This window comes from Parasteatoda tepidariorum, chromosome 1 (assembly GCF_043381705.1).
Source record: "Parasteatoda tepidariorum isolate YZ-2023 chromosome 1, CAS_Ptep_4.0, whole genome shotgun sequence".
In the NCBI taxonomy this organism is placed as follows: Eukaryota; Metazoa; Arthropoda; class Arachnida; order Araneae; family Theridiidae; genus Parasteatoda; species Parasteatoda tepidariorum.
The window spans coordinates 70,910,789-70,937,261 of NC_092204.1; the positions used below are offsets into that span (position 1 = coordinate 70,910,789).

Below are 26,473 nucleotides of genomic sequence, written 5' to 3' on the forward strand. Positions count from 1 at the left end.
GGGTCAATTGTAAAATTTTTTACTTAACTATTTTTAACTAACAAAAAATCCAATATATTATTAGTATTAGTTGACAGACGAGTAAAGTAGACTATCCTCTACTAGAAAGAAAAATAAATACCTAATTTTAAATGTTATTATATTAGTTATTAACAATTTTTGACAGTCGAGCACTTGTTACAATTGTCCCCACTTACGGGGTCAATTGTAACAGTTCATAAATTTAACTAAAACATAGTTAATTATACATAGTATCATAGTTGTGATATATTTCTTTATTGATCAAAATAGTAGTGATATTTTAGGAGTAAAAATAATAATGAGCAGAGACCTAAAGGGTTAAGCTTTTAACTTTAAGGGGTCAAAAATTTTAATTTATGCTGTGAGAGGTGACAAATAAAATAATGCACATGCAACATAAATGATGTAGGAAACTATTGGTGGTTCTTAAAGAGTTAAGTAATGGTTTGTAAACATAAGATTATTTATTTTCAGCTGTTACAATCGTCCCTTTACTTATTGTTACAAATGTGCCCAAGACGCCATTTCAGCTTCATTTGTTAAAAAAAATGCTAGTTAATTAACTAAACTAATTTTTTTTATTGAAATGTTAATTAAGCTGTCCGCTTACATATTCGGTTAAAAACTTTTATTTGTTTAAACAAAATTACTTTGCTACAATATAATATTCTAATACCAAAAAAAGTACTTACGTAGCGTGAAAATATCTTTTGTGATGTAACTCTTTCAAAAGTACATAAAAATGATTGCCATCAGGGGTGTACATGCAGATTTATTAAATACACCTTGTGCGCCACCTAGGAACCAAATCTAGAACCCGACACTCGAAATTTTTGCTCTGTTACAATCGTACCCTGTTACAATTGACCCCACTCTCCCCTACTGTAAAAATTAGGGTATAAAATTTTACGGTAAAATGGATTTTACGAATGCTGCACACAGGTACAGTACTTTTAGCCGTAGTTTGATCCGGAATTTTTTACAGTGTGTGAAACTAAATTTAATTAAAAATTGTTCAAGAATAATCAGAAAAAAAGTTTTATAGAATACAGTTTTACTTGCCTACAAATAACAAATAATATTTTTTTATGTTTTAATTAAAATTGAAAACAAATGTTGTTATTTAAAATATTTGTTTATTATTATAACAGCCTAGTTGTTGAAAGAAACACGGGCTTCCTAAAACAATATTTTATTTTTCATTTTCATGCTAATTCCTTACAACTTTTAAGATCATTATTTCATAACAAAATCAAATGTTAAAAATAAAATGTTCTGAAAATTAATCCACTGTTCATCAACAACAAGTGCCTATAAAAAGCTGATTCTTAAATTATTTTAATTATTTTTTTATCCATAACAAGTGTTTAATTATTGTATATATTTATTTTGATGATTTTTTGATCAAAAATAAATGTAACTAAGCTTTATCTAAAATAATTTCAATGATTTTTTTGATCAAAAATAAATGTTACTGAGCTTTGTCTAAAATCAATTTAATGATTTTTTGATCAAAAATAAATGTTACCAAGCTTTATCTAAAATAATTTTAATAATTCCTTAATAAATAACAAGTATCATAATGAAATTATTCTAAAAATAACACCATTTTTTTCCTTATTAAAAGTGCAAAAAAGAACCGTATCATAAGAAACTTCTGAAGCACAAGTTTAATAATAATTTTATTTATTTCCAGATGAATGACAGAAAAGGAAAATAATAACTGATGACTATTTACTAAGTAATGGGAAAAAACCCTCGATATGTATAACGAATATAGTATAGTTTTTGTTGAAACGGCTAAAATCAACTGTTAATGGTTTTTAAATTACTACTATTTAGTATATAATTCACTTAATAGTAAGTAAAAGATTATGAAAAGTTCTTACCTGTTTAAAATCATAAAGTGTAACGGATTTCTCAGGTGTTCTTGGACTCATATTGATCACATATTCTGTCTGAAATTAAAAACGTCTAATTTTATTTATAATAAAATAAATTTAAATGGTTTAAAACAGTTAATTTGATTATTTTTTTTAAAAAAAGGCATACGTCAGTAAATTGAAAAAAAATTATCTTCTTTAATTTATAGGTTAATTTTCGAGTAAATCAAAATAAAAATGTAACGGACTTGACAGGCGTTCTTGGATATAACATATTGATTCATATTACATATTCTGTCTGAAATTTTTAATATCAAATTCTATACCAAAATAGTAAAATAAATAAAATTTTTAAAACTGTGGATGACATTTAAAAAAAACACGTTAGTCTATTGAAAAAAGAATAAAGTTAATTAATTAATTTACCGTTAAGTAAATATAACTAAACAAATGTACCATTACTTCTGCATCAAAAAAGATTATTTGAGTGCTACATTTAACTCCTTTTTTAAATTGCCAAGAATTCTGCTTCAAACTTTTTTTTGTACAAAAATTCACAATCTGCAAAATATCGTAGAAAAAAAATTTCATAAATGCTACAATATTGAATCGTACTATAAGGATAACAACTTCAAAAATACACTTTAAGATGACACTCTAACACAGTGCAGTGCTAGTGATAGTTGTAACAATTAAATTAAAAGTTTGAGAGGAACTCTTACATCCGATATTTTTTTTTTCCCGATCAATGCAGTTGTTGATGTTTGGCTGAAAGACCAAAATTCAACATTTTTGGTTAAAACTTCAATAGTTACGGCCTTTTCTGTTTCGATTTTTAGTTAACATAATTGAAACTCTTGCATTATGCATACTTGATGATGACATAATTTCAAAAATAGAAATTAAAAGATGAAACAATAGTAGTTGATTTTAAATTAAACAATGTTACATTCAATATATAACATATTAATGATACTCGTAATAGGAATTTTTTTAATGGTAGCAAGTTAATAAAACAAGTTATTTAAAAAAATGTATCAATTCGATTTAAAATATCCTTTCTACTACTCACCTATTTTACAATCACAATGTATTGAGTGTAAGAAAATAAAAATCATCCAGTGATTGGGTTTTCTCATATTAATAAGTAATCTAAACCAAGTCAGTCTAATAGTTGCTGAGAAGTAAAACATTAATACAGGCGTTTCGATCACTATGAAACTAATTGAAGAATGTTATTTAAGGAATTAACTTTGGATAAACGCGCATGAAATAATACGAGCAAAAGTTAACGAATATTCTCAAACAAACGAGCTAGTATTTGTATGATCATTAGATTAAAAATTATTCAAGATGCATACTTTTTTTTCATACTTGTTTGAATTTATTTTTTTAATTTATAAAGTTTTAGAACATTACTAATATTAGAGATAAATACATAAAATAAAGGAACCTATTGTGGCTTATTGAAATAAAATTTTTGAATGAAATGTATGAAATTTACTTTCTATGGTGATACTTGCCTGTTTTTTATCGTCTAAGACAACTGTTACTGGAATAGTTTGATCCCCATTCTTGTATCTCACTACGAAAGTCTGAAATAAATAAATAAATAAATTATTTATGAAATCAAATATCCGTTAAATATAGGATAGATAATAAATAATAATAGCAGAAAACAAACTCCTCTTTAACAAAATTTAAATATCGTTGTCATTAAAAAAAAAAAAAAAAAAAAAAAAAAAATTTGCTGTCATTTATTGAGCATAAATGANAAAAAAAAAAAAAAAAAAAAAAAAAAACTAAAATAACTAAATACTCCATTTAAGATGAATCTTCATATAATCATATTGAGTCGAATCAGATCTAAAATAAATTGAAACCTCATCATATAAAAATGATTTACTTTATAATCCTATTTAAGTGAACTTATTGAGTATTTTTTTAACAATAATTTTAACGATTACCTGCATTCTGGTTCAAATCTGGAACTACAAAGTTGTATAATCTTTCCATAATAGTATTTTTTTTTAAAAAAAAGGCTGTTTTTGCCCACACTAAACCAACCACGCGAGGCTAATGTGGAGAAGCTATGGGACTAGTGTAAACAAACTCGGTAATTTATTATGTAGTTTTTACAATCAATTCAGAAAGGTGTATCTAAAGCCAAAAGGAAATTAATTTCAATCTAAGCCTTATTGGAGAATATATTCACTTATATTAATTAAAATACTAATAGAGCATTAGAAAGATTTTTTTAGAGCAAATCAATCGATTTCAAAATCATTTTTCGATTTGATTTATTTGATAGAGTAGAACCAATTAAGTTGAATCAGTTTCAGTAACCATAGTTTTAACTTGATAATCCGAATGGACAACACGCGGATCGCGTGACTAAACGATATTCTCCCTCACTGGAGCAATGGAACAACTCGCAAAAGAGAAGACGATACTGTTCGCTGAAATTCTGTTTTAGTTTTATGTATGGTGAAAATTAATTCATTTATTTAAAAATATATTCTTTTAACAAAACTTGATAAAACATCTATCTTTTATTTTCTTACAATGCTTTAATGAGGGAATTATTATAAAGGTTTCGTTCCAAATATTTAACTTAATAATGAAACCATTAATTAATTGTAAAGGTATATAATTCTATTTATATAATAAAAATAATAATACAAATATGTTATATTTGTACAAATATAATACAAATATAACAAATATATCCAAGATGTCTACAATAACCTCCCTCTCCCCTATTGTGCTTTAATATTTATAAAGATGATATTTTAAAATAGATATTTTAGAAAGCTATAGTCCATACACCAAGTCAAGTTTGTGCAGAAACATCTAAAACCTTTATGCTTCACAATTGATGTGTAATTGCAAAAATATTTAAATTACAAAACATTTATGCTAAATAGTTGAATAAAAAATAATCACTTTAAGAAGAACGATTTATGATACGTGTCAAAAAAGTGGCAATTGGGAATTAAAGAGGAGTTTGTTTTGACCAAAGGAATGAAAATAAAAACCATGCCTATGACCATCGATTTATCAAAAGGGATTTTACTGTAGCATTATCATAAATTAAAAAGGCCAACAACGTCACCCATGAGTCCACAATTAGGATTTTTCCATGGGTAGTGAATAATACTTTCGCTGGAATAATTAATTTGGTTTCTATTTTAAACTAGTGAGATGATAATCACTAATTATATCACTAATAGTTAAGAATAAATAAATAATAAATAAATAATAAAAAAGTTACATGTTTAAAATGATGAGCTATAGTGAAATGTAAAAGCTAAATTGACACGGGTAATTTTAAATGAAGATTTTAGTTAATTGTAACTACAGCCATGTGGTTACTAAATTAAGAGATGCGAGACGGGGTGGCTCAGGGGATTGAGAGTTTGCCTTCTAATGAGGTGACACAAGTTCGAATACCAGCAGCGGCTGGTTGATATGAATTCATCTCCCTACTCACACCGACCATAGTGCTGAAGTAAAATATCTTCAAAGGTACACGGATCATTGGTTAGAATTCTCTTACCATTGGACTCACCGTGGGAGGTTTTCGCGGTTTTCCACTCCATGTAATGCAAATGCTGATTAGTTCCATCAAAAAGTTCTTGAACGCAGACTAATGTGTTCTAACGCTAGATCCAGGAGTTCCCTTGTCTTCCGGGTGGGTTCAAAATGCGTGGAGTTGAACATTACGAGGACGAGAAGTTGAACATTGAAAGTCGTTAACTCAGAATTGGGTCGGTTGTTTAACGGCGGTTATAAAATAAAATAAAATTAAGGGATGCACTTCAGCTCTTTATTAATTAAAAGTAAAGGAAAAAAGACGTTGCTGAGAGATAAAAAATTTTTTTTTGCATCTTTAGTTTTTATTTATATATTTTTTATTTTTGAAAAGGAAAAAAAATTGACACAGTTTCCTTTCGTTATGGAAATGTTGAACTTATAAATCTAGGATAGTATGATAAGAAATGAATCACACCAAATGATAAGTGTCGTTTCTGAACGTCAGATTGATCATAAGAAATATAAAATCCACAAGAAAAAACAAGATTATAAATAGTCTCTTCATGGTTTTTTAACGCTGAATAGAGTAAAAAATTGAATGTGACAAATATGTCAATTGTGTATGGTCGTCTGAGGAAATGAGAGGCGGTAAATGTCAGAAAGGGTGAGTCTTCAGTGTCATTTTGGAGGAGTAACACAGTATACACACTGCAGGGGGTACGTGTTAATTTTTTTTCCCTAAAAAACGCCACCCGAACGGAATTTATGGATTGCACGTGAAATTAAAGACGAAAAATACAAATAGGGAATCATATATGTTTACGAAACTTCAAAGATAAAATCAGAAGCTCAAAAATTGTGCTTTGTTTTAAACTCTTCACAGGAGCGACATATGTTTGACCTACTTATAGAAAAACGATTTATTATGTACATGTAACCGCAATGTCTAATTTGATGTCTAATGTAATGTTCAATTGTATAACGCATATTGAAAAATGTATATCGTATACTATGTATTGTATAATGCCAAAAACTAGCCTGCAATGTATGAAACGATTCATATTTCACAACATTTACCAGGCATTCTATAGAATACCAAAGAAGAAACGGCAAAGAATGAAATACAACTCCGATTCGTTTCGAATATGCCGGTAATGTTATTCGAATAATTTTTTTTAAATGGCAATATCATTTTTTCAGAATAACATTTTTATAATTGTTAAATTCACGTCATTTATATAACAGCCTTATCTGCACCTTTTTTTTATACTCTGACTAAATAGCAGTTGTCATTCTATAGAATAACCTAGTTATTACATATGATGCCTAGAAAAAATTACGTAATAATTCTCATATTTCATACTTAACCTAAAAACGTCCGGCATAATGTACAATGTCCAGTCCTTCCATATAATGACGGCGTTTCATATTTTGCCAGTAACATATATATTATTTTTTTTATTATTTATAATACATGCAGGATAAGACATGTTATAAGTTATAGCATGCCTTTTCTTGCATGCATAAGTTATAGCATGCCTTTTCTTGCATGCATAAGTTATAGCATGTCCTATCCTGCATTATCCATTAAAATTATAACTGTTATTGAAATTATTTATTGAATATTGAAAGTATGTGTACAAAAGATTTAGATCAAGATGTGGCCACAGTAAGAAAGATTTGACTCAAATTATTAAAAATAAATTATAATAAAACTATTATCATGTTACATTAAATACTTAATTCACTATTTATACCATTCCTTATTTATTGTACAATTCAAAACTGGTGTATTTCATAAGACAGTTTTCAAAAGCTATCGCCATAAGACATCTTGACTTTAAGGGAAACTCCACATGTCTGAATTCACTCTTTAGTTAACATCCAATAGAATCTAATAGTTACGTATTCCAATAGAATTGTGGTGATAAATGACCTTTAAATCTTGAAAATATTATAATTTTGAATGAAATCAGTCGGGTTGCATTTCCCGTATAGTCAAACGTCCCATATAATTTTATTTCTTACCTTATTAATTTTTCATTTGCTTACATTAAATAAACATAATAGTAATAATGTCACTGGGGAACAATTTATTTGTTGCATTTATACAAATACTCAGATTTTAAATATCTGACTTTTTTGAAATTTAATTTTTCAGGAACAATTCGACCAATTTTTCTCAAATTTTGTACTTTGACATGTAAAATTATATTCTTTAAAGTGATACAAAAAATTCTATACCTTATAATTCAAAATTTTTTTCAACTACTATCAAATAAAATAATAATAAAATTATAAATACTTACTAAAAATAATTTTTTGCGTGGAATTATCTTTGGATAAACGAATTTTATAACTGTTTGCAATTTTTTTTCCCATTCGCTTAAAAAGTTTTTGAGATATAGCGAAATACACAAAAAGTAAAATTATCATTAAGGGATTCAAACTTTGGAGCGCTCTCCTGATCAAACTATTGGGACCATATTTCCCAGACTGCTGCTCCCCCCTATATTTTGAGGGTCAGAAATCCGAATTCGCCGGGGGGGGGGAGGCATGTTTATTCAGCGAAAGTATGATTTTGTGTCTGATTTCGACTGATTCTGACTTAAAATATCTTCTGTTCTAATTAATTAGCATATAGGCTACATTCACGTTACCCCCTCGAGTCCTTAAGATTGAATTCTAGAATGTGAAAATCCGATCATTAGATCAAAAGTTACCTAGGAAGGTCCGTTTTTTTCCCCCTTTCAGTACACGCTTAAAAACATTATGTGTCCGTTAGTTGCTCTCCCATATTATGAGCTGTTTCAGTGAGTGCTTCTGAACAGGTACTTTTATTTAACTAAATTATTGCAATTTTATGTTTTCCTTTAATTATTGTTAAAAATTGCATGCAATAAAATTCAGTATTAACTGTTTAATCGTAATTCACTGATTCGGTGACTAACTTGACAATCTGACCAAATCATTAAATTATGATAAAACAGTTAATATCAACTTATTTGAAAGTATCTAAAAACTGTTTTAAAAAAATCTCATGCAATAAAAAACGAAAAAGAAAGAAATTGTTTCCCAGCTTATTCTGAGGGAAATCTCTCTTTCGCTCTAAAAAAACCAATTAGTTCATTTAAAAGTTAAGTAAAGTCCTTCATACAAACATCGTGCGTTTTTATTCCAATTCTGATTAAATTCAACATTTCCTGGTGTCTTTTTTATTTATTACAGAATATTTGAGAATTTGATAATTAGGAGAACAATCTTTAAGTATGCAAATATAATGAATTTCAGAGAATACATCAAAATATTTGAAACTTTAATATTGTAAATTTTAATCTATTATAATATCTGTTGATATTATATGTAAGGTTAGGCCCTCTTAATGTTGGATTTTTTTTAAAAATATTACATTTTTGACAGGTGCTGACCGATCTGTGTAGGGGTCAGGGAACTGACCTTGCACCTTGCACCAGAAAGGCTCTGGGTTCGAATCCCGGACAAGGCATGGATGTTCTCTGTCCTTAATATGAGAGCAACCATTAGCCCATCTAATAAGGTGCCCAATAAAGAGTGGCCAACAAATATGCCCTTTAGATGCCTGTTTTGAAAAAATGTCATTCCCCAGGTGGGCATTGGGGAAAAAATATTTTTTGACAGATCAAAATTTTTTGCAAAAGTAAATTACACCGATTTAAATTACTGCCAACTGGCATTTCATAATATTAATATAAAAGTAAACTTTTCTCATTTACAATGAAAAATTTGTTAGAATTTTAAATTTTTACACAATTAATGAACTATTGCATTAATTAATAGCACAAGAGATTTATAGTATATTGTAGCGGGAAAAAAATTAAAACATTTTTTAAAAAAATAAAAAAAGTTGCTGTTATAGAATTATTTCATGCTTTAAAACGCTATTAAATATGGAAATATTTTGATTCACAAATTATTTTATTGCACTAATTTGTACGTAATACAAAATGAGTTACGACTTATTTCACAGTAATTATTTGTGAATTTTAAAAATAAATTTCAATTCATTTCTCATAAATAAATTGTAACTTGTGCAAAACGAGTTATAATTAATTTCTAAGTAGTTGTTTATTATTGGTGTAAAATGAGTCACTTCGTATTTCACAGCAAAAATTTTTAAATTTTCTCAAATTAAGTCGCAATTTGTTTCCCAGTAATTGATTGTGAATTTTGCAAAAAAAAGCTGTAACTTAATTTCCAGGAATATTTTGTAAGTACAAAATGAGTTATATCTTATTGCAGCATTTAGTTAATAGTTTGCTCAAAATAGGAGCAAATTTTAATACCTATAAAAAAATAAAAACTTGAATGTGACTTTTTTTTATAACATATCTGTCAATAACATTAAAAAAATCTTTAAAATACGCATAATAATTCAAATTAAATATATTTCATTGAAAACGGTTTTATACATTCATAAAGCAACACTTATTCCGAACTGATTTACAAGTCGAAGAACTCGTAAATCTCTATGAATGGAAAATAAATAAATTTTACAGATACTCAGAAGAAATATGTGCTCGACCATTGAGCGGTTAAAGTCAGAAACTTATCGGGAGTTGCAAGAGACGAAACAAAGAGATGATCTCGTTGTTCTTCATTCATTAGTCGGATGTAGTGGGAACAGAGCTGTCTGTGACCTCGGGGTCAAGACTATGCACTTGAATGTCATAAAAAGACCAACACATATGCCTCTTTTACCGCCCACTTCTTCAAATCTTGAAAAATGAATAAATAAATGAGGTAAAATCGTCCGCATCAAAAATTCCAGTCTATGGAAAATCGTTTTTTAAAAAAAAAGTATTCTTTAGTTTTTAAATTATCGTTTTCAATTTTAATTACATTTCATTCTTTTTGCATTTGTTATCACTATTACTCGAAAAGCCTTAATATGCATTTTCTCTAGACAATCTGGCTCATTTGCGGAATAATTGATTTTCTCAGTTAAAGTACGGAATTTAGGGTTTTCCTAAGTAATGTGCACATAAACGGATCAAAAGTTTGTTTCTCTTATTCTATCAACTAATTTGTAGATTGTTTTGACTTGATTCTTTTGGTATCGCAAAATAAATAAATAACATTATGTTGAGTTTCTTCATAGTCATAATATTTTAAACCGTTTTATTAATATTATATTATATTTATAATACTCTATAATATTAATATTATATTAGTATTATAGAGTTCAAAGTGATTAATGATTCATTCTATCAACTAAAGCGATTATTAGAAGTTTATTACGTATGTTTTTCGTTTTTTTCCCGTTTTGTACGTTCTTAAAAATAAAATTTTCTTCTTTTAAATCTACCTAAAAACTTTATTTTTTAAAAACTATTTACAAACCTTATCTTTGGAGAAAAAAAAGCATATTTTATTTTAGTCTTCCTTTTAGATTTGTGAATGATTGTTTCTTTATTCCGAAAAGTGATTGAAATTTTGATGGGCGATAAATTTTGTTTGAACCTATTAGAAAACAATTGTAACTTGTATCGTCATCGGGCACAAAGCTCCAGTTGAAATTTCATCACTCTAGATAGTTGAAAAAATGGTCGAAACTACAATAAATTCTATTGGCAGACAAAACGTCTATTGCTGTACTGACATTCAGTCCAAAGCTCCAGCTTAATTTTAAACATCTAATTTGTTGAAAAGTGGTCAATGTAAGGGGAGTAATGATGAATTATCAGGAAACGATTGAGCCATGACCGTCGGAATTTCGATTGACGATAACTTGTATTTTGCGATAAATTCTGCTAATCAGGAGTCACGCAAAGATTAAGGCTTGCAATGTCATCAGGGAGCTTCAGTTTATATTTAGGTGTTTTAGCTAGTCGAAAAGCGGTAAACATTTTGATTGTAAGATTCCACCTGCATAGACATGTAAGCGAGTTTATGAAAACACAGAAATAAATTTAAAAAATGGATATTAAAAAGAACACTCAAATCCAACTCAACTAAATAAAACTACCCGCGAACGCCGGTTGATCCTTCATCTGACTTTTCTGTAATAATGTAGTAGTTGTTTGTATTTTTTCCCCTCTTCCTTTGAATGGAAAAATAAACACTGACTGACGTTAAATTTAAACTTAATACTGTAACTCATTTCAAAGTGCCAAAAGCGTTATGCTACTTGATTATCCTATAAATTGGCCTCCGCATATATTTGTTTTTATCAAGAAGTTAGTTCTAAAGCGTCATGCTGTTTCCTCCATATTTCATCTCATATCTCAGTTTAGATAGACGCAGTTTCAAAGGGTTTCTTCAAAAGAGAGACGGAGAAATTGCTATAAATATTCACGATACACAACACGATAAGAAGAAAAGTTATAAAGTATATAGACACAATGTTATAAAATATTCTGTAAAAAATAAACCCATACACGTGTGTCAGTCGATTGGATTGTTTTCTGATAACTTTATTTTATTTCATTGTTATTTTTAAAAAAATATAAGATGGGCTTTTTTTCCATAAAGTAACAGAAAACGATTTAAACACATTATCTGATTTTTACCAATTATTGGCTTCATCTTTTTTAGCAGTATATTCCCGATGTCCACAAAAGCAGTACTTTTTACACACAATATAGTTCTTGACGAAAATAGTGCTTGCAATACTGAACTTTATTTTGGTATTTGGTAATTGTATTTGGTTTTATTCGATTCAGCATGAAAAAAAATAGATAGGAATTAATACTCCATTTTTCAAGATTGTATGTTCTCAACTTTTTTTTTCGGATTAACTCTCTTTTTGTAAGTCAAAAAACTTTACAATAATAAACAAAAAAATTATTCCGTTCTGAGTCTTATTAATAAATTTATAAAGGCACAAAAATAAATTCCTCACGCTAGTGAAATGTGAATTAAATATTTATTTAAATATTATTATTTTAAAATATCATACATGATGTGAAATAAATGTTTCCGTTAATGAATGTAATTAGGTCCACCTGTATCAAATATGTTTCTAAACACAGTTAATAACGTGTAACATGCATTTTAAAATCAAATCAGAGAGTTATATTTTATAACTTAATAAGAAATTTAAAATTTATTAATTTTTGATTTTGATATTTCTGAATACTCCTTTAAATAGATTAATGAAGAAGAAAATAATTTTGTATACAAATAAATTAACTATAAAATATATTTTTTTACTACGATTAGTTTCTATTGCAAAAATTAATGATCATTGCTGTCAATAACAATATTAGCTTTTTTCACATTTCTCCTCAAAGAATCAGTACCTATTCTACAAAAATTTTGCGTTTCAGAGCAAAACATTTTTTTTTATTTTAAATTATTTAGTTTTATAGTAACACGTTTTGGAAGCATAACTATAAAGAGAAAATAAATACGTGGCTCCAGTTAAGTTTAGGAATACTAATTTTGTGACGTAGTCCGCTTATGCTACCACAATCAAGGTGATTATTGATATAATTTAGCATAAAGCATAAAAAATAATTGAGTTACATAGAACACGCAATAAATAACTTTTTTGATTATAGCTGTAAGTTAGCAAACATCACTGATGTTATTTTTTAAGATATTTGACATAACTGAAGCGTCCATAGTTTAATTCAAAACAATGACTTCTGCTAAACCAGTGAGAAAATTTTATTTTTAAATGTCCCAGAATTTAAAAAAAAGAATTAAAAAATCGAAAACTTCGCTTTGTAATTTTGTTTATAATTTTTCTCATTTCGATTCTGTTGAATGCCGTATTTTTAGTGCTTACTGTATATCCGCTTCCTTAATGCAGGCATACTCAGATAAGTTCTTTATTTATTATATGTATAGATATATATATGCATATTTAATTATGTTAAAGTAAATATAAGAAGCAAAGCTCTGGGGCATAAAAGTTTCAAATTCTTTCGAAGATCATGATGCCGTTTCAATGTTAAAATTGTAGTACTAAAATTGTACTGTCTTTTCTTGTCATAGTTAAAAAGTGTTATTTATTTTTTATACTTTTCTAATGTTTTTTTTTAATTACACAAATGCTGTAAGTAACAAATATTATATACTCAGAAATCAAACTGCAAAAGAAGTACGAGTTTTAAAGTGCCTATTACGTGTGTCATCCATAGTTTGTTAACTACCCTTTAAAAATTCCCAACTTCCATCAATTACCTATTTATTTTCTAACGACCCCTTTACAAGGTAAAGATACAATGTTGAAAGCATAAATAGCACATAACCATCATGGAATATATGAATTCTGAAAAAAATTTCAAAATAAGAGAAATTTAGAAAAATAACTATAAGGCCTATGAAAAGTGTATGCAAATTTCAATTAAATCTCGAAAACTCATTACAATTCGTACTAAACATGAAAGTAAGGCGGTACTAAAAAATTATACTGCATTAGTAAGATCTCTAAAAACATTTATAGACACGATAAATTAATTATATTTATATAAATTCCTAAAAGAATATTATCTAAATTTCTTTTTAAACTTGAGCCCTTTTTTCTTATTATTATGGCAAAAGCTAACTAATTCTGCGTAAGAAACTATTGACCTGTTTGAAGGAAAATAGAAATTAAGATGCCTGACTCATAAAAATTCCCACTTTGAAAGATGATTCCTCGTATCCTAGGCGACGAGATTATTTATATTCCCTATACAGCCTTTTTTGTTCTTTTAAGGAGGCTTAAGAAGTTCATATAGAAGTGATGAAATGAAGAGGAAATATTCCTGCAGTGCCATATTAAAAAATGTTGCTTTGTTTTTAATCATATAATAATTATATCTTTACATCTCATTAGAAAAATTATATTTACAAAAAAATTGTTAATAAAATAATTCTTTGAAATGAAATGCGTGTAAGGTCGACGACAAAAAATGTTTTCAGTAACTTCATTAATTTTTATCCGATTCACTCAAAAACTTTGCAACGGTTTTTAAATATTGTTTTATGCATTATTAAAATATTTTTTCAAAAAAAAAATGATAATGAAATGAATAAAAATATTCCGCGTTTATTACTTGATAAAACAAAAACTGTACAAATGATAGGGGAAAAAATTATAAAATTTTTTAAAAAAATAGTAACAGTAACTAATGAATGTTAAAGTTTTGAATAAATCTGTTGAATATTTTAAACGAGTCGTATTGCTCGTGCTTTACAGTTAATACTTTTGAAGACATGTAGACAAATTATTTTAAAGTTTGATTTTTTTAGAAAAATAATAATTTTTACTGCAAATTAAAAAGAAAATTAATCTCTATTCATTAAAAAGAGAGATATCCAGAAATTTAACAAATATAACTTTAGAAAAAATTCTATCTGTAAGTAGATATTGTGAAAAACTGCTTATTATTGTGAAAAATCACTGGAGTTCCAAATCTAAGAAATATTATTATAATTAGAATAGTACACCGTAAGTAAATATTGTGAAAAATTGCTTGAGTTACAAATCTAAGGAATATTATTATAATTAGAATGTAAAAAACATATGAAATAAATCTATTTGTAAGTAGATATTGTGAAAAACCGCTGGAGTTCCAAATCTAAAAATTATTATTATAATTAGAATAGTATATAAAAGTATTAAATAAATCTATCCGTAAGTAGATATTGTGAAAAATTGCTTGAGTTACAAATCTAAGGAATATTATTATAATAACAATGTTAAAAAATATGAAATAAATCTATTTGTAAGTAGATATTGTGAAAAACTGCTTTAGTTCCAAATCTAAAAAATTACTATAATTAGAATATAAAAAATATTAAATAAATCTATCTGTAAGTAGATATTGTGAAAAGCTACTAGAGTTCCAATTCTAAAATATTTTATAACAAATTTTCTATCAGTAATTATTTTAAGTATGTAATATATTTATAAAACTCGATATTATTCTAAAAGTGTGAAAAAGAAAATAAAGCACGACTATGAGCAAAATTTTTGATTTATTTTTGAATATAATAATATAATATTGATTATCACATGGGGGCTGATTCCATGGGTCTTGAGGTGGTGCGAGACTCCACACTAATTTTCAAAAGGGGGGCTTTGCCCCCTTAATGTTTCTCTGTTAAAAGACTGTAAAACTGACCTCTCATTACCTGAATTCTTTGAGGATCTGAAATTCATATATATGAATTGAAATTTTATACTTATGAAATGAAAATTTATATTTATGAATTGAAATTTATAAAATTTCTTGATTTGCTGTTCCAAAATCATTTCTCCCAAGTCCGAATGAGATGAAAAGAATCGGCGTATTTTCTAGATAAATGACTAGAAAAAAAAAAAAACCTCTTAAAAAGAAGCTAAATTCTCTAGCAGTAAGTAACATGTAGCTCAAATTACATAAAGGAAAAGAATGGCGGGGCGCCATATAGATAATGCAAAAAGAGAAACATTTTTGCCACATGGCGGATCAAAGAGAGCACGTGTCTAATGCGGAAAGGATGCACTCAACATTACGATAGCAAAAAGAATTCCTAACCCTGTATGAATTATCATTTAAATAGCTGGTGAAAAGCCATTTGCAGATGAAAGATATATCTGATGTTAAAACACATGAAAAAATGTATTGAAATTATATTCATAAATGCTATGCTTTTCTTTAAAAAAAATGTACTATTTTTTCTTTTCTTCTAATAACGCTTAAATTCGATTTAATAATGACATCAGTAGGTCAGAGTACAGAGACATAGGACAGAGACATAGGACAGAGAAAGATAACTGGAACAGCAGAGGACAGAGAGAATATATTAGACCTGAACTTAACCCCTTGACTAGGATGGGATACCAATCTCCCTTTTATATATTTTTTTGTGGCGCTTTATTAATTGCAAGCAAAAATGTATTTTGATATTTTTTAATTATAAAAAAAGTAGTCTAATAGGTACTCAAAAATATTTTAGATAACCATAATTATGTTTATACTAAATTCTAAAATCCCCAAAAGTAGTTGGATTTTTTATCCATTCATATTTGAAAATCTATCAATTGATTTTGTAAATGAAAATAATTTTAATATTGAAAAATTGTTTCTCTTACATCTAAATAACGGTAAATAAGGGCTAGTTTGAAAAATTATTATTTGGAAGATTTTTTACTTTTAATGTAGAAAAAGACACCGGTGTTTCATGCTGTATTACATCATCATAAAATATTAAAATGCTAAGGATAATATTTTTCACTTGTATTGACCTAAATTAATAAACAATAATGAAAAAGTATAGACAATATGTTTAATGTATAAGGGTTATATGTTTAAGGGTTAAAAACTGGCAAGACCCAGGGATTACTGTCAGATTTAGGTTTCGCAAGAAGCATATGCGAAAGCTTATCTTTCACATTATAAAAATTTTAAAAATAATCAATAAATTGTATAAAATTGATCTATTATCGGAAAACGAAGCGTTGTTCCAGAATTTAAGTTTACAACACAAATTTTCGTTTCTGAACAAAATTTTCTTTTTTTTTTTCTTAAGATAATAACACAAGCCTGCGAAATTGAACTTTTTGAAAAATACAAGACAAGTTATTGTTGATTTATATGTTATTTGATGTGCTGATTTCGAAAATGACCTTCATTTTCCCCAATCACATCAGGATTTTTTATAAAATCGATATTAATGTTTTTACTAAAATCCTATTTGGAAAGGAATTCTCTCAAATAATTTTGCATGCACTATCCGGTAACTGTTCTCTTCATTCATTTTGATCTATGTAAAATTTAATCTTGTGAAAGAAAATTGATTTGTGAGCTATCAGCTAATTTTTTATAGGTTAAAATGAATAAAAAATACTGTTACCAGACAGCAGAAGTCACCTCTGGTCAAGAGAAAAACAATAAGTTCTTTGTGTTCAAACTTTTTACATCAGTTTCTAGAAGAAAATCACCAACATACCATTTTAATTTGTTTTTATTGAGATAACTTACGTAAAATTGATGATTAACCAAGAATAACAAATATTGTGTATGTGTATATGAAAGTTTGAAACAAAAAACAAAACAAATAAAACAAAAAAAAAAAAAATAAGAAAAGTTTCTATTTAAGTATATACTCGCTTTCCTCTAAAACTTATTTTTGATGATCTTCTTTTATGCTTAATCTCAGGTTTATCCCGAGCTATCATCCAACTGTAGTCAGCGAGCATGTTCTTGTCCCATCTTCCTTGATGTTTGCGCTAAATATCTCTGATATCTTGATGGAACCTTTCCCCTTGTTCTTCGCTAACTGCTCCTAAATTTTCAGGGAATAAGTCGACATGTGAGTGAAGGAAATGCATTTTTACACTCATGGAGCAACCCAACGTTTTAAATTTGTCCAGCATTTTCATTACAACTTCCTTATAATCAGGATCCTTGTAATTAGCTAGAAATTCACTGACGACATCTTTGAAAGCAACCCACGCTTCTTTTTCCGTTTCTGTCATGTTAGTCTCAAATTCTTTATCCTTCATGAGTTTACGGATATCTGGACCAACAAATATTCCTTCTTTCAACTTAGCTTGGGATAAAAATGAAAACTTTTTGCACAGGTATTTGAAACAATTGCCATCTTTTGGAACAGCCTTGACAGACTACTTCATTACACCTAATTTTATATGTAGCGGAGGTAACAATACTCTTTTCGGATCAACTAAGCTGTTTCGAATTACGTTCTTGGTGCCTGGGGGGTTAAGATTTTGTCTTTTCGGCCATTCTTTTTTGACCCAATGTTGAGTCTTGTCACGGCTGTCCCACTCACAAATGAAACATGGGTACTTTATAAATCCCCCTTATTAACCGAGAAGCATGGAGATAACTTTCAAATCACCGCAAATGGTCTAACTGTGGTCGATATATTTTATTTCGTTCAGGGCGAGAGCCAGGTTTAGATATTAGTCTTTGATTTTTTCGGTTATACCCACGAACATGGCAGGAACAAAAATAACAATCATCAAAGTGGTTTTGGGGCTCTCTCCACGTCATAGGAATTCCAAATCTTAAAGCAGTCTTCTTTCCTTGATGCCATAAGCGTAGATCATTGAGACACTGAACACAAACTTTATGAGGTACCCAAGATTTGTCCTGATCTCCGAGTTTCACGTCAAAATATGCCAGATAAAGTTGTCTTACACACTCTGAAATGCTCCTCATGCGATTTTTAACTACACTATATTCGCCGCATGTATAACAAAAGTCATCTGGGAAATTTTCACAATGTCTTGAACTCAAAGCCATGTTTCACGAAACGCACAGAAAAAAGCAAACTTTAAAATGACTCCCTATTACGCTTGCTAGTGTTTCTGAGAGGTCAGCGGACCTAGATAAGGATTCTCGCGACGCTATTGGTAGAGAGAGATTGCTACAGAGAGAGGGACGGTGACAGGAAGTAGTGATTGAGGGGTACTTTTGTAGATTTGACCAAAGTAGAATGCTGGTCAGTCAAGAAAGGAAGAAATTCAAAAACAAAAAATTTTTTATGGTAAATGTTCATAAAAATTCCAGTAAAATTTAATTTTTCTAAAAAACGTGACGTGATGGACATTTTTCATTATTATTTTCCATTTCAGCACCAAAAAATACATTAAGTTCAGCTATCAAACCCCTTGTATTTTTTTCATCGCAGGCCTGTGTAATTAATGTTTTTATCCATGAAAAGCGGACTCGGTTCTTAAGCTGCAGAATCAATGGTCAAGTGGATGGCTTATTCAATTAGATTAAGAGAAACTATCAGTTAGGTGTAAAAAAAATATAAAATTGTCAGTTTGAATGTTACCGTCAGTCCGAAAGTAGATAAAAGTCAACATCTTCGGATTATTGTTATAATATTTACAAAGTCGCGATGTTAAGTGTCTAGAATTCAGTAATTAATTAATCTCATTATTTCACATTCGTAAATGTGGTCATTCAGATGTGAATTTTAAATAAATAAAGTTTGTTGTCACTTTCCCCTTACAATTCTTTCATCAGTCAGTTCATACTGCATATCAACGTTTGCTAGCGTAAGTGGTAAACAATATAGATTTAAATAATATAAAAATACTTTAACAAAAATGAATAGCAAATTGTAAACGAAGAAGAAAAAACAATGAAAAATATAAAAATGACAGCCGAAGCTGACGTCGTCAGGGGGTACCAGCTCCGGAAGTCATAAAAATAGTACAAAACCTCTTCTATCCAGAGAGCTAGACAAAGGTCTAAAATTCGCTCTCTGTACCCCAAAGACTTTGCAAGAGGTCAAGGAAAAGAGGAAACAAAATATAAAAATTTTGTTTTTTGTATTCTCTAATTTCTCTTTTCTTAGACTTCTTGCAAAGCCTTTGGGGTACAGAGAGCGAATTTTAGACCTTAGTCTAGCTCTCTGGGATAGAAAAAGTTTTGTGATATTTTTAAGACTTCCGGGGCTGGTACCCCCTGACGACGTCAGCTTCGGTAGTCATTTTCATATTTTTCATTGTTTCTTCTCCTTCGTTTACAATTTGATATTATTTTCAATTTTCCTAGGAAATTTCTGCTGCTTTGCGCTTTTTTCCTTTGAAATTGTAGTGTTAAGCTATTTTTTTTAACATGATATTTTTGATTTCTCTTTTTGTAAACAAAAATGATTTTGTTAACATTCGTGTTCAGTGCTTGCTGAATGTCAACTTTTACTGGTATAAGAGAGAAATAAGGGCCGTGGTAGACCAGTGGTCAGTGATTCGGACTCTAGCTCAGAGGAGCTGGGGCTCGACCCTCGACTCAACAAAGACCCACAGGGAACATGCGATAAACCAGCTCGTAAAATCTGTGTAATCGAAAGTCCTGTGGTCGGTCGCTGAGTTGGTCAAGAGTACAGGGAAGGAAAAAAAATTTCCTTATCCTTCTGATCTATGTCTAAATTTTGTGAGTAGCGTCACGAATGAGAGGTGCTGCCATCTATCCGTGGGATTCTGAGCTAAGACGTACTTTCACCCCAGCAGTGTTCTCTAGTCAAACGAAAAGCGCACCTTCCTAACTTAATTCGCAGAAAGCCAAAGGCTGACGAGCTTGGCTTGTTCAAGTGCTATTAGAAACAGAGAGAAGTAATGAAATTTAATGCATATTTTCGAACCTTTTTCAAAGCGACTATAAAAATATATAAACAATTCCCCGGACAAGAATTAAATCAATAAAAAAAAATTGGAGAATTTAGATAGATTTAAAAAAGAAAAAATTGCAGATAAGCCGACTTTCCTCCTAAGCAAAGTAAAATAAATAAATAAATAAAAAGAAACCGTATTTGCATCTATGAAGCAGCGATTTCCTTTTCCGGCTTTTGAGCAAACTCATCATTTAAAGGATTATACGAGATTACAACTCAATCTCACTCAGTTTTTTTCTCTTTTTAGTTAAGAGCTACTACTGAACACTAATGCACACAGGGGGATTAAGATATTAAGATGTTCTTTCTCCCTCTTAACATGTCTTGTTCTGATATTTCTTGGACGATATGGGGGGACAAGGGGGGAACACTTTTGAGTGGCACTAAAACTCTGACCCTTTTCCATTCTGTCAATGCTATAAAAAGATGTCGAGTAACTTATCTTCAAATATAAACATTTCATCAGTAACTCTTAAAATAACAGACTTCCGCGCCTTGTTTTTGGAAGCGTATCAGTTTGCTCTTTAGAAATCAGTATTGTGTGAAGTTTATGTTTGTGAACTCGGAAAGATATTTTGTCACTTAAATTATATGGATTTTTGCCAAGGAATAACACTTTCATTAATTTCATTTTACAAATTTATAGTTTCTAAATGTTTAGTTTAAAAATTATTCACTCAAGATAGATAAATAATATTGATTTTTTTTCCCTTCCATATTGAAATATGATTTTCTTTACTTTGGAATACCAAGAGAAAAAAAATATTAATTTTTCCCCCTTTACCTTGATAGCGTCTTAAAAAAAGAAGAAAAGAATTAAATATAATTATTGAAAATCTTCTCTCTAATATTTTATCAAAATTGTTAAGTTAGGGCCAAGAAAAAATATTAACGATATGGAATATAACTTAAAATGAAGAAAGAAATTTTTTTTTTTAAATGTCTTCAGTTAAAAATGCTAAAACAATATTATTCAGGGCTGATTGTGCTCCGGAAAAAATCCGGATTTTTCGCTAACCTTGATCCGGAAGTTTCCGGAGATCGAAGGTTCAAACGTTTAAAAAAATCATTCATCACAATTACTTCTCCAGGTTATCATAGGTATGTGTAAATGGTATAGGTATGCGTAAAATTTTAAATATATTTTAAGTAAACTAAGAAATATTGAGAAAAAAGAAAAAGTTTTTTGTTTAAATTTTTTGTTAAATTTTTTTCAAAAATTTAACAAAACAAAAAAAGCAATTTAAACAAAAAAGTTTTTTGTTTAAATTTTTTGTTAAATTTTTTTCAAAAATTTTTCTTTGTTTAAATTTTTTTCTAATTTTTCGATTTAAACTTTTAAACTTTTTTTTTAATCAAGAAATTTTCCGGAATTTTGACTTGAGCTCACAATCACCCCTGATTATTAGAGGGTAATTCTAGACAATATGGGACTCTTTTCAAGCATTAATAGTAATAATAATAATCGACATTTTAAACTTCCAAGATATGTTTCCTATTAACACTGGAAAAAAAAGAATTAACAAAAGATAGATTAGCATGCGACTTGGGAGTGCTTTTAACACGACACTTTTCAGCCCTTAAGTTAAAAATCCTTAATTTTTCTAAATGTACTTAAAATTCTTCTTTACCAGAAAAAAGTCGAATTAGTTACACGAGACATCAATAAATAAAGAAAATATTCATTTTAGCGTACACTCACAATTCACTTATAAATAAAAATAGACTAATCGTTAGGTTGAACCACCTGAACTATTATTACTTTTAGCATTTCAACATAAACCAGTTTAATATATCTTCACAAAAAATTATTAATTAGTAAACAAACAAATTGAATTATAATCGAAGAGTTTATTGAAAAAAGGTTCTAAGCTACCTTTTTGTGAATTTAGGAGCAAATAACTTTAAAAAAGAATAGAAATGGCCGAAAACTACTAACGAAACATTAATAATAAAAACCCGCCTTGTATTTTTAAGCACAAATATTTCCCGTTTTTTTCTTCTTCTTTTCTTTCTTACAGAATGGCACTTGGCATCTTTTTTCACACTATGTTTTTCAGCTACGCCTGTGTTATTAGAAAACAGCATTCAGCATGAACATACAAGCGAGAGCGGAGAAAAACGAAAGTTAAAAATAACGAACTAGGAAACTAACGCCAATACCTTTAAAGAACACAATTTACAAAAACGTCAAGAATGTTTTATAAATTTCCTGATTCTGGACCAGCCCACCATTTGGCGGCCAAAGCTAACTAAGGCGACTATTAGTTGTTAAACAGCCTTATAAAACATGCCACAAGAAATTATATCTCAGACCTACCATATCTTCGAATCAAGAGAGCATGCCCTACAGAATATGGTTGTCAACACATCATTATACGAGAGGAAAGACAGTGCCGCCATGAACAGCAGACGTCAAGCTGATAGAAATATTGCCAGAATCAACTCAGATCTCATATATGACCCATGAGACCTGAACATTGCTGACATCCAAATGCATACACGCGTTACCACCCACTGCGTTGGCCATTATAATAAAGATATCAAATATTTTCTTTATGCATTGTTTGTCCCACGGGTATAGTTGTTCTACGAGAAAAAGATATCCTTGAGGTTGGTTTAAGCGAGAAAACAATTGATGACGATTGTTAAACTTTGACTATCAAGGTTAGAAAGAAGCAGATTGGTAATTATGAAATTTAAGAAAACTCCATAATAAGAATATTGGAGCTTTTAATTAAAGGTCATGTCAAGAAAAACTACAGAATTGTTCGATAACTCTAAAATAGCCATTTTCAGCTTATTTATTTGTTTCCATTAGCACGACTTTAAAGAACAGCTCAAAAGATTTGAACATAGAAGATTAGAAATTTCTAAAAAATGTCGTTCACGCCGTGAGATAATTCTAACTTGACTTTTCTGGAATTTAAATGTCCAGTTGTGGTCAACAATGTATTCGAAAGTCTCAATGGAATGGGAAGGTCTCAAAATTTGTTTGAGATATTCAGCGTTAGGTTAGACAACATTATGATAATTAAATCGTGCTTTTTTTCTGATGGAATATAAGCATCTTCCGTACTATAAGTATTGTAAATTCATGAGTCATGGAAGTCATATTCATATACTATATTGAAACTTTTCTTAAATATATTAAACTTTATTACGCTAATAACTATAAATGCTCTGCAATATTTTCAATTTATGATTAACATTAAATAAACGTGAATTTGAAATGTTTTTTTATTACCATAATTCATTATTTTAAATAGTAATAGACAAGTAATCCATTATTGATAGTAAAAGAATTTTTAATTAATCTAAGAAGGGAATTCTGAATTAAAATAAACTGAAAATTTTTAAAACGAACGAAAAGCTTTAAACTGATTACTATGAAGCTTGCTTAATTATGTATAAGTAATACTTATTTAAATATTCGGGCAAGCAATAAATTGTGCAAAAATTAAATTTAAATAGGTTTTTTTGCTAGAAAAGCTAACCCAAATAGTTGGAAATTTTGTAAAATGTACAAAAACCAGGAGAATTTTTATTAAACCAGTAAACCAGGAGGAACTGGTATTATTCAGTAGAGTTGCTAGCTATACATGCAAGTAATATATAGGTAATAGTAATGCTATTATGAAAAGCAATTTATAGGTAATTTATATTAACTTAGCATAAAGATTTGCAGTCATTTTTAAAAATTATTGTTTAAATTATAAAAAAAATTTTTTTTTTTTTCAGTTTGGTTTATTTTATCAATAAATGGATTTTCCTAAGACTTTTTACAAATCGCGTTTAAATAGTATATTTAATTAATTGATTCTGCATTAAGCATATTACTTATCATATTCACCATCAGTTAATTTAATGCCAGTTGTGCTTTTTTCCCAAAGCTTTCAGTCATTAATTTTTTTTTAAATATTTTACAGTCTGTTATATCTAAACAGAATACAGATATAATTTTCATTAATTTTTTAAGTAGGTGTAATATTTTTTAACACGTCAACGACAAATGAAACAATGTTGTATCATTTCAATACTTCGTCAACTATAGCATGCATAATAGCTTGATGCTAGAATTAAAAAATAAACTATTCAAGTGCAAGTTTTTAAAATTGTATTAATAAACTCTTTATTTCTATTAGGCAAGTTTAAAAATAATATTTAGAGCCCTCATAGTAATAGTTGATTTTAAAATAAAAAAAATAAATACTTCAGAAAAAACTAAACTATCACCTCTTTCATATAAATAAAAATCTGAAATCTAATATATTTATTTTCCTAGAAATTTAATAAGCTTCTTTTTAATGAAAGAAAGAACTCACAAGTAAAGTTCAAAAGTTTATTCATAGCCAGAGTACTAACTAATTTAACTAGCATAACTTGATAGTTGACGTATCATTAAACTAAGAAATTTCACCACACACTTCAACAAATCAAGGCATCATGAATCATCTGATACTTGCGAACAACTAAAAGTAAAGAACCGAATCTAGGAAGAGCTCAGTTTCAAGAAGAAAAACCCCAGAATAAAAGAAGGATAAACAGTTTTTGATAATGTGATTCATAACTTTTTCAGTGATATTCTCCTTTTCATTTTTTAATCCTGCCCAACGATTCTTTTTTTATTCTAAATTAGGAGCATGAAGTATAAAAATAGCCATAAAATCGTGTACTTTTGTGGAGACACTCCTTGGCTATCAATAAATGTACACGAACTGCGTGAGTCACATGTCGGCTATGATGAAGTACTTCCGAACATTCGAGATCCTTTTAAACCGTCGTCTACTTAATCTAAATATGTGACCTCACACAACGTTGTCTTCTGAATAAATTAGTGTTTTATATAATATTAGATCATGTCTAAGTTGTTGTTCTTTAATGCAAATAGGGTTCTATTCAAATGAAAAAGCCTCCTCTTGTGATTAAAATTTGAATCTTGAAGAATATCAACCAATATTTTGAGTTAGTTTAAAAGAATTTGTCTTAATTTAGCAAGGATTTGTTAACCAATAACTAACTATGAAGAAGTACTTCGAATTTCAAGTTTGATATAATTTGCAAATATTTCTTATATTGGGGCAGAAAAAAAAGACGTAACAATAAATGTTTAGATGTATTATTATTTTTAAATTATTAAACCGGATTACACTATTTTATAATCAGTATTATTTTTTTATAGAAGTAATACAGCTATAAGGAATGTTTTTCTCTCCTTTATTACATTTAATAAAGGACACAAAAAAATTCCTCACACTCACTTCAAAAGTATATATATTCATTAATATACATTTTTAAAATTTAAAACAAGATCTTGTCACACTCATTCAACAAATTTGCAATCCTTTTTCATTTAAAATATACGTATTTATTCAAGGTGTTCTCTAATTACCACACATAATTAATATTTTTAAAATTCATATGAAAATGAATGCATTAAGTGTTTGCTTTACGTTTTTAAACTCCGTCAAACCTGCAAATCCCAGCAAATGTGGAATCAACATCATCCGGTAGCCAAATTAGTTTTAATACTTATAAATTCGTCTTTATTGCTTTATTGACATCAGGAACGATTCATCAGATTTCGATCACGCTTTTTCCCTCTCACTTAAAGGGTCCTATTCTACCGTGCAATCGAACAAAAAAAAGTAAGTGCAAGTCTTTCACGAATCACCTACGTTGTTTTTTCAATTGTATAGCAGTATTAGGTACATCTTTTTACAATGATTCTGACTACGATTTAAAAAATATATCTCAAAAGTAGGTATTTACGGAACACATGGTATTCCAGAATCTAAGATATAAGTGTATCATAGAATCATAATTCATTCCTTAGGGATTAAAAACAATCTAATAATTGAAAAAACAACATAAGTGCAATCCATTCGGGGAACACTTAAGTTTTTTTTTCTCAATTGCATGGT

At 28.6% G+C, this 26,473-nt stretch overlaps 1 protein-coding gene across 1 annotated transcript in view; it reads right to left on the reverse strand.

Moving 5' to 3' along the window:
- The window catches only part of LOC107450893 (GATA zinc finger domain-containing protein 14), a 64,362-nt gene that overhangs the window by 17,941 nt on the left and 19,948 nt on the right, over positions 1-26,473 (reverse strand). The window contains exons 2-3 of the mRNA XM_016066826.4: positions 3,428-3,499; positions 1,911-1,979 (exon numbers count right to left, since the gene is read on the reverse strand). Of these exons, the coding sequence (XP_015922312.1) occupies positions 1,911-1,979; positions 3,428-3,499 (141 nt within the window). The remainder of the gene's footprint in view (positions 1-1,910; positions 1,980-3,427; positions 3,500-26,473) is intronic.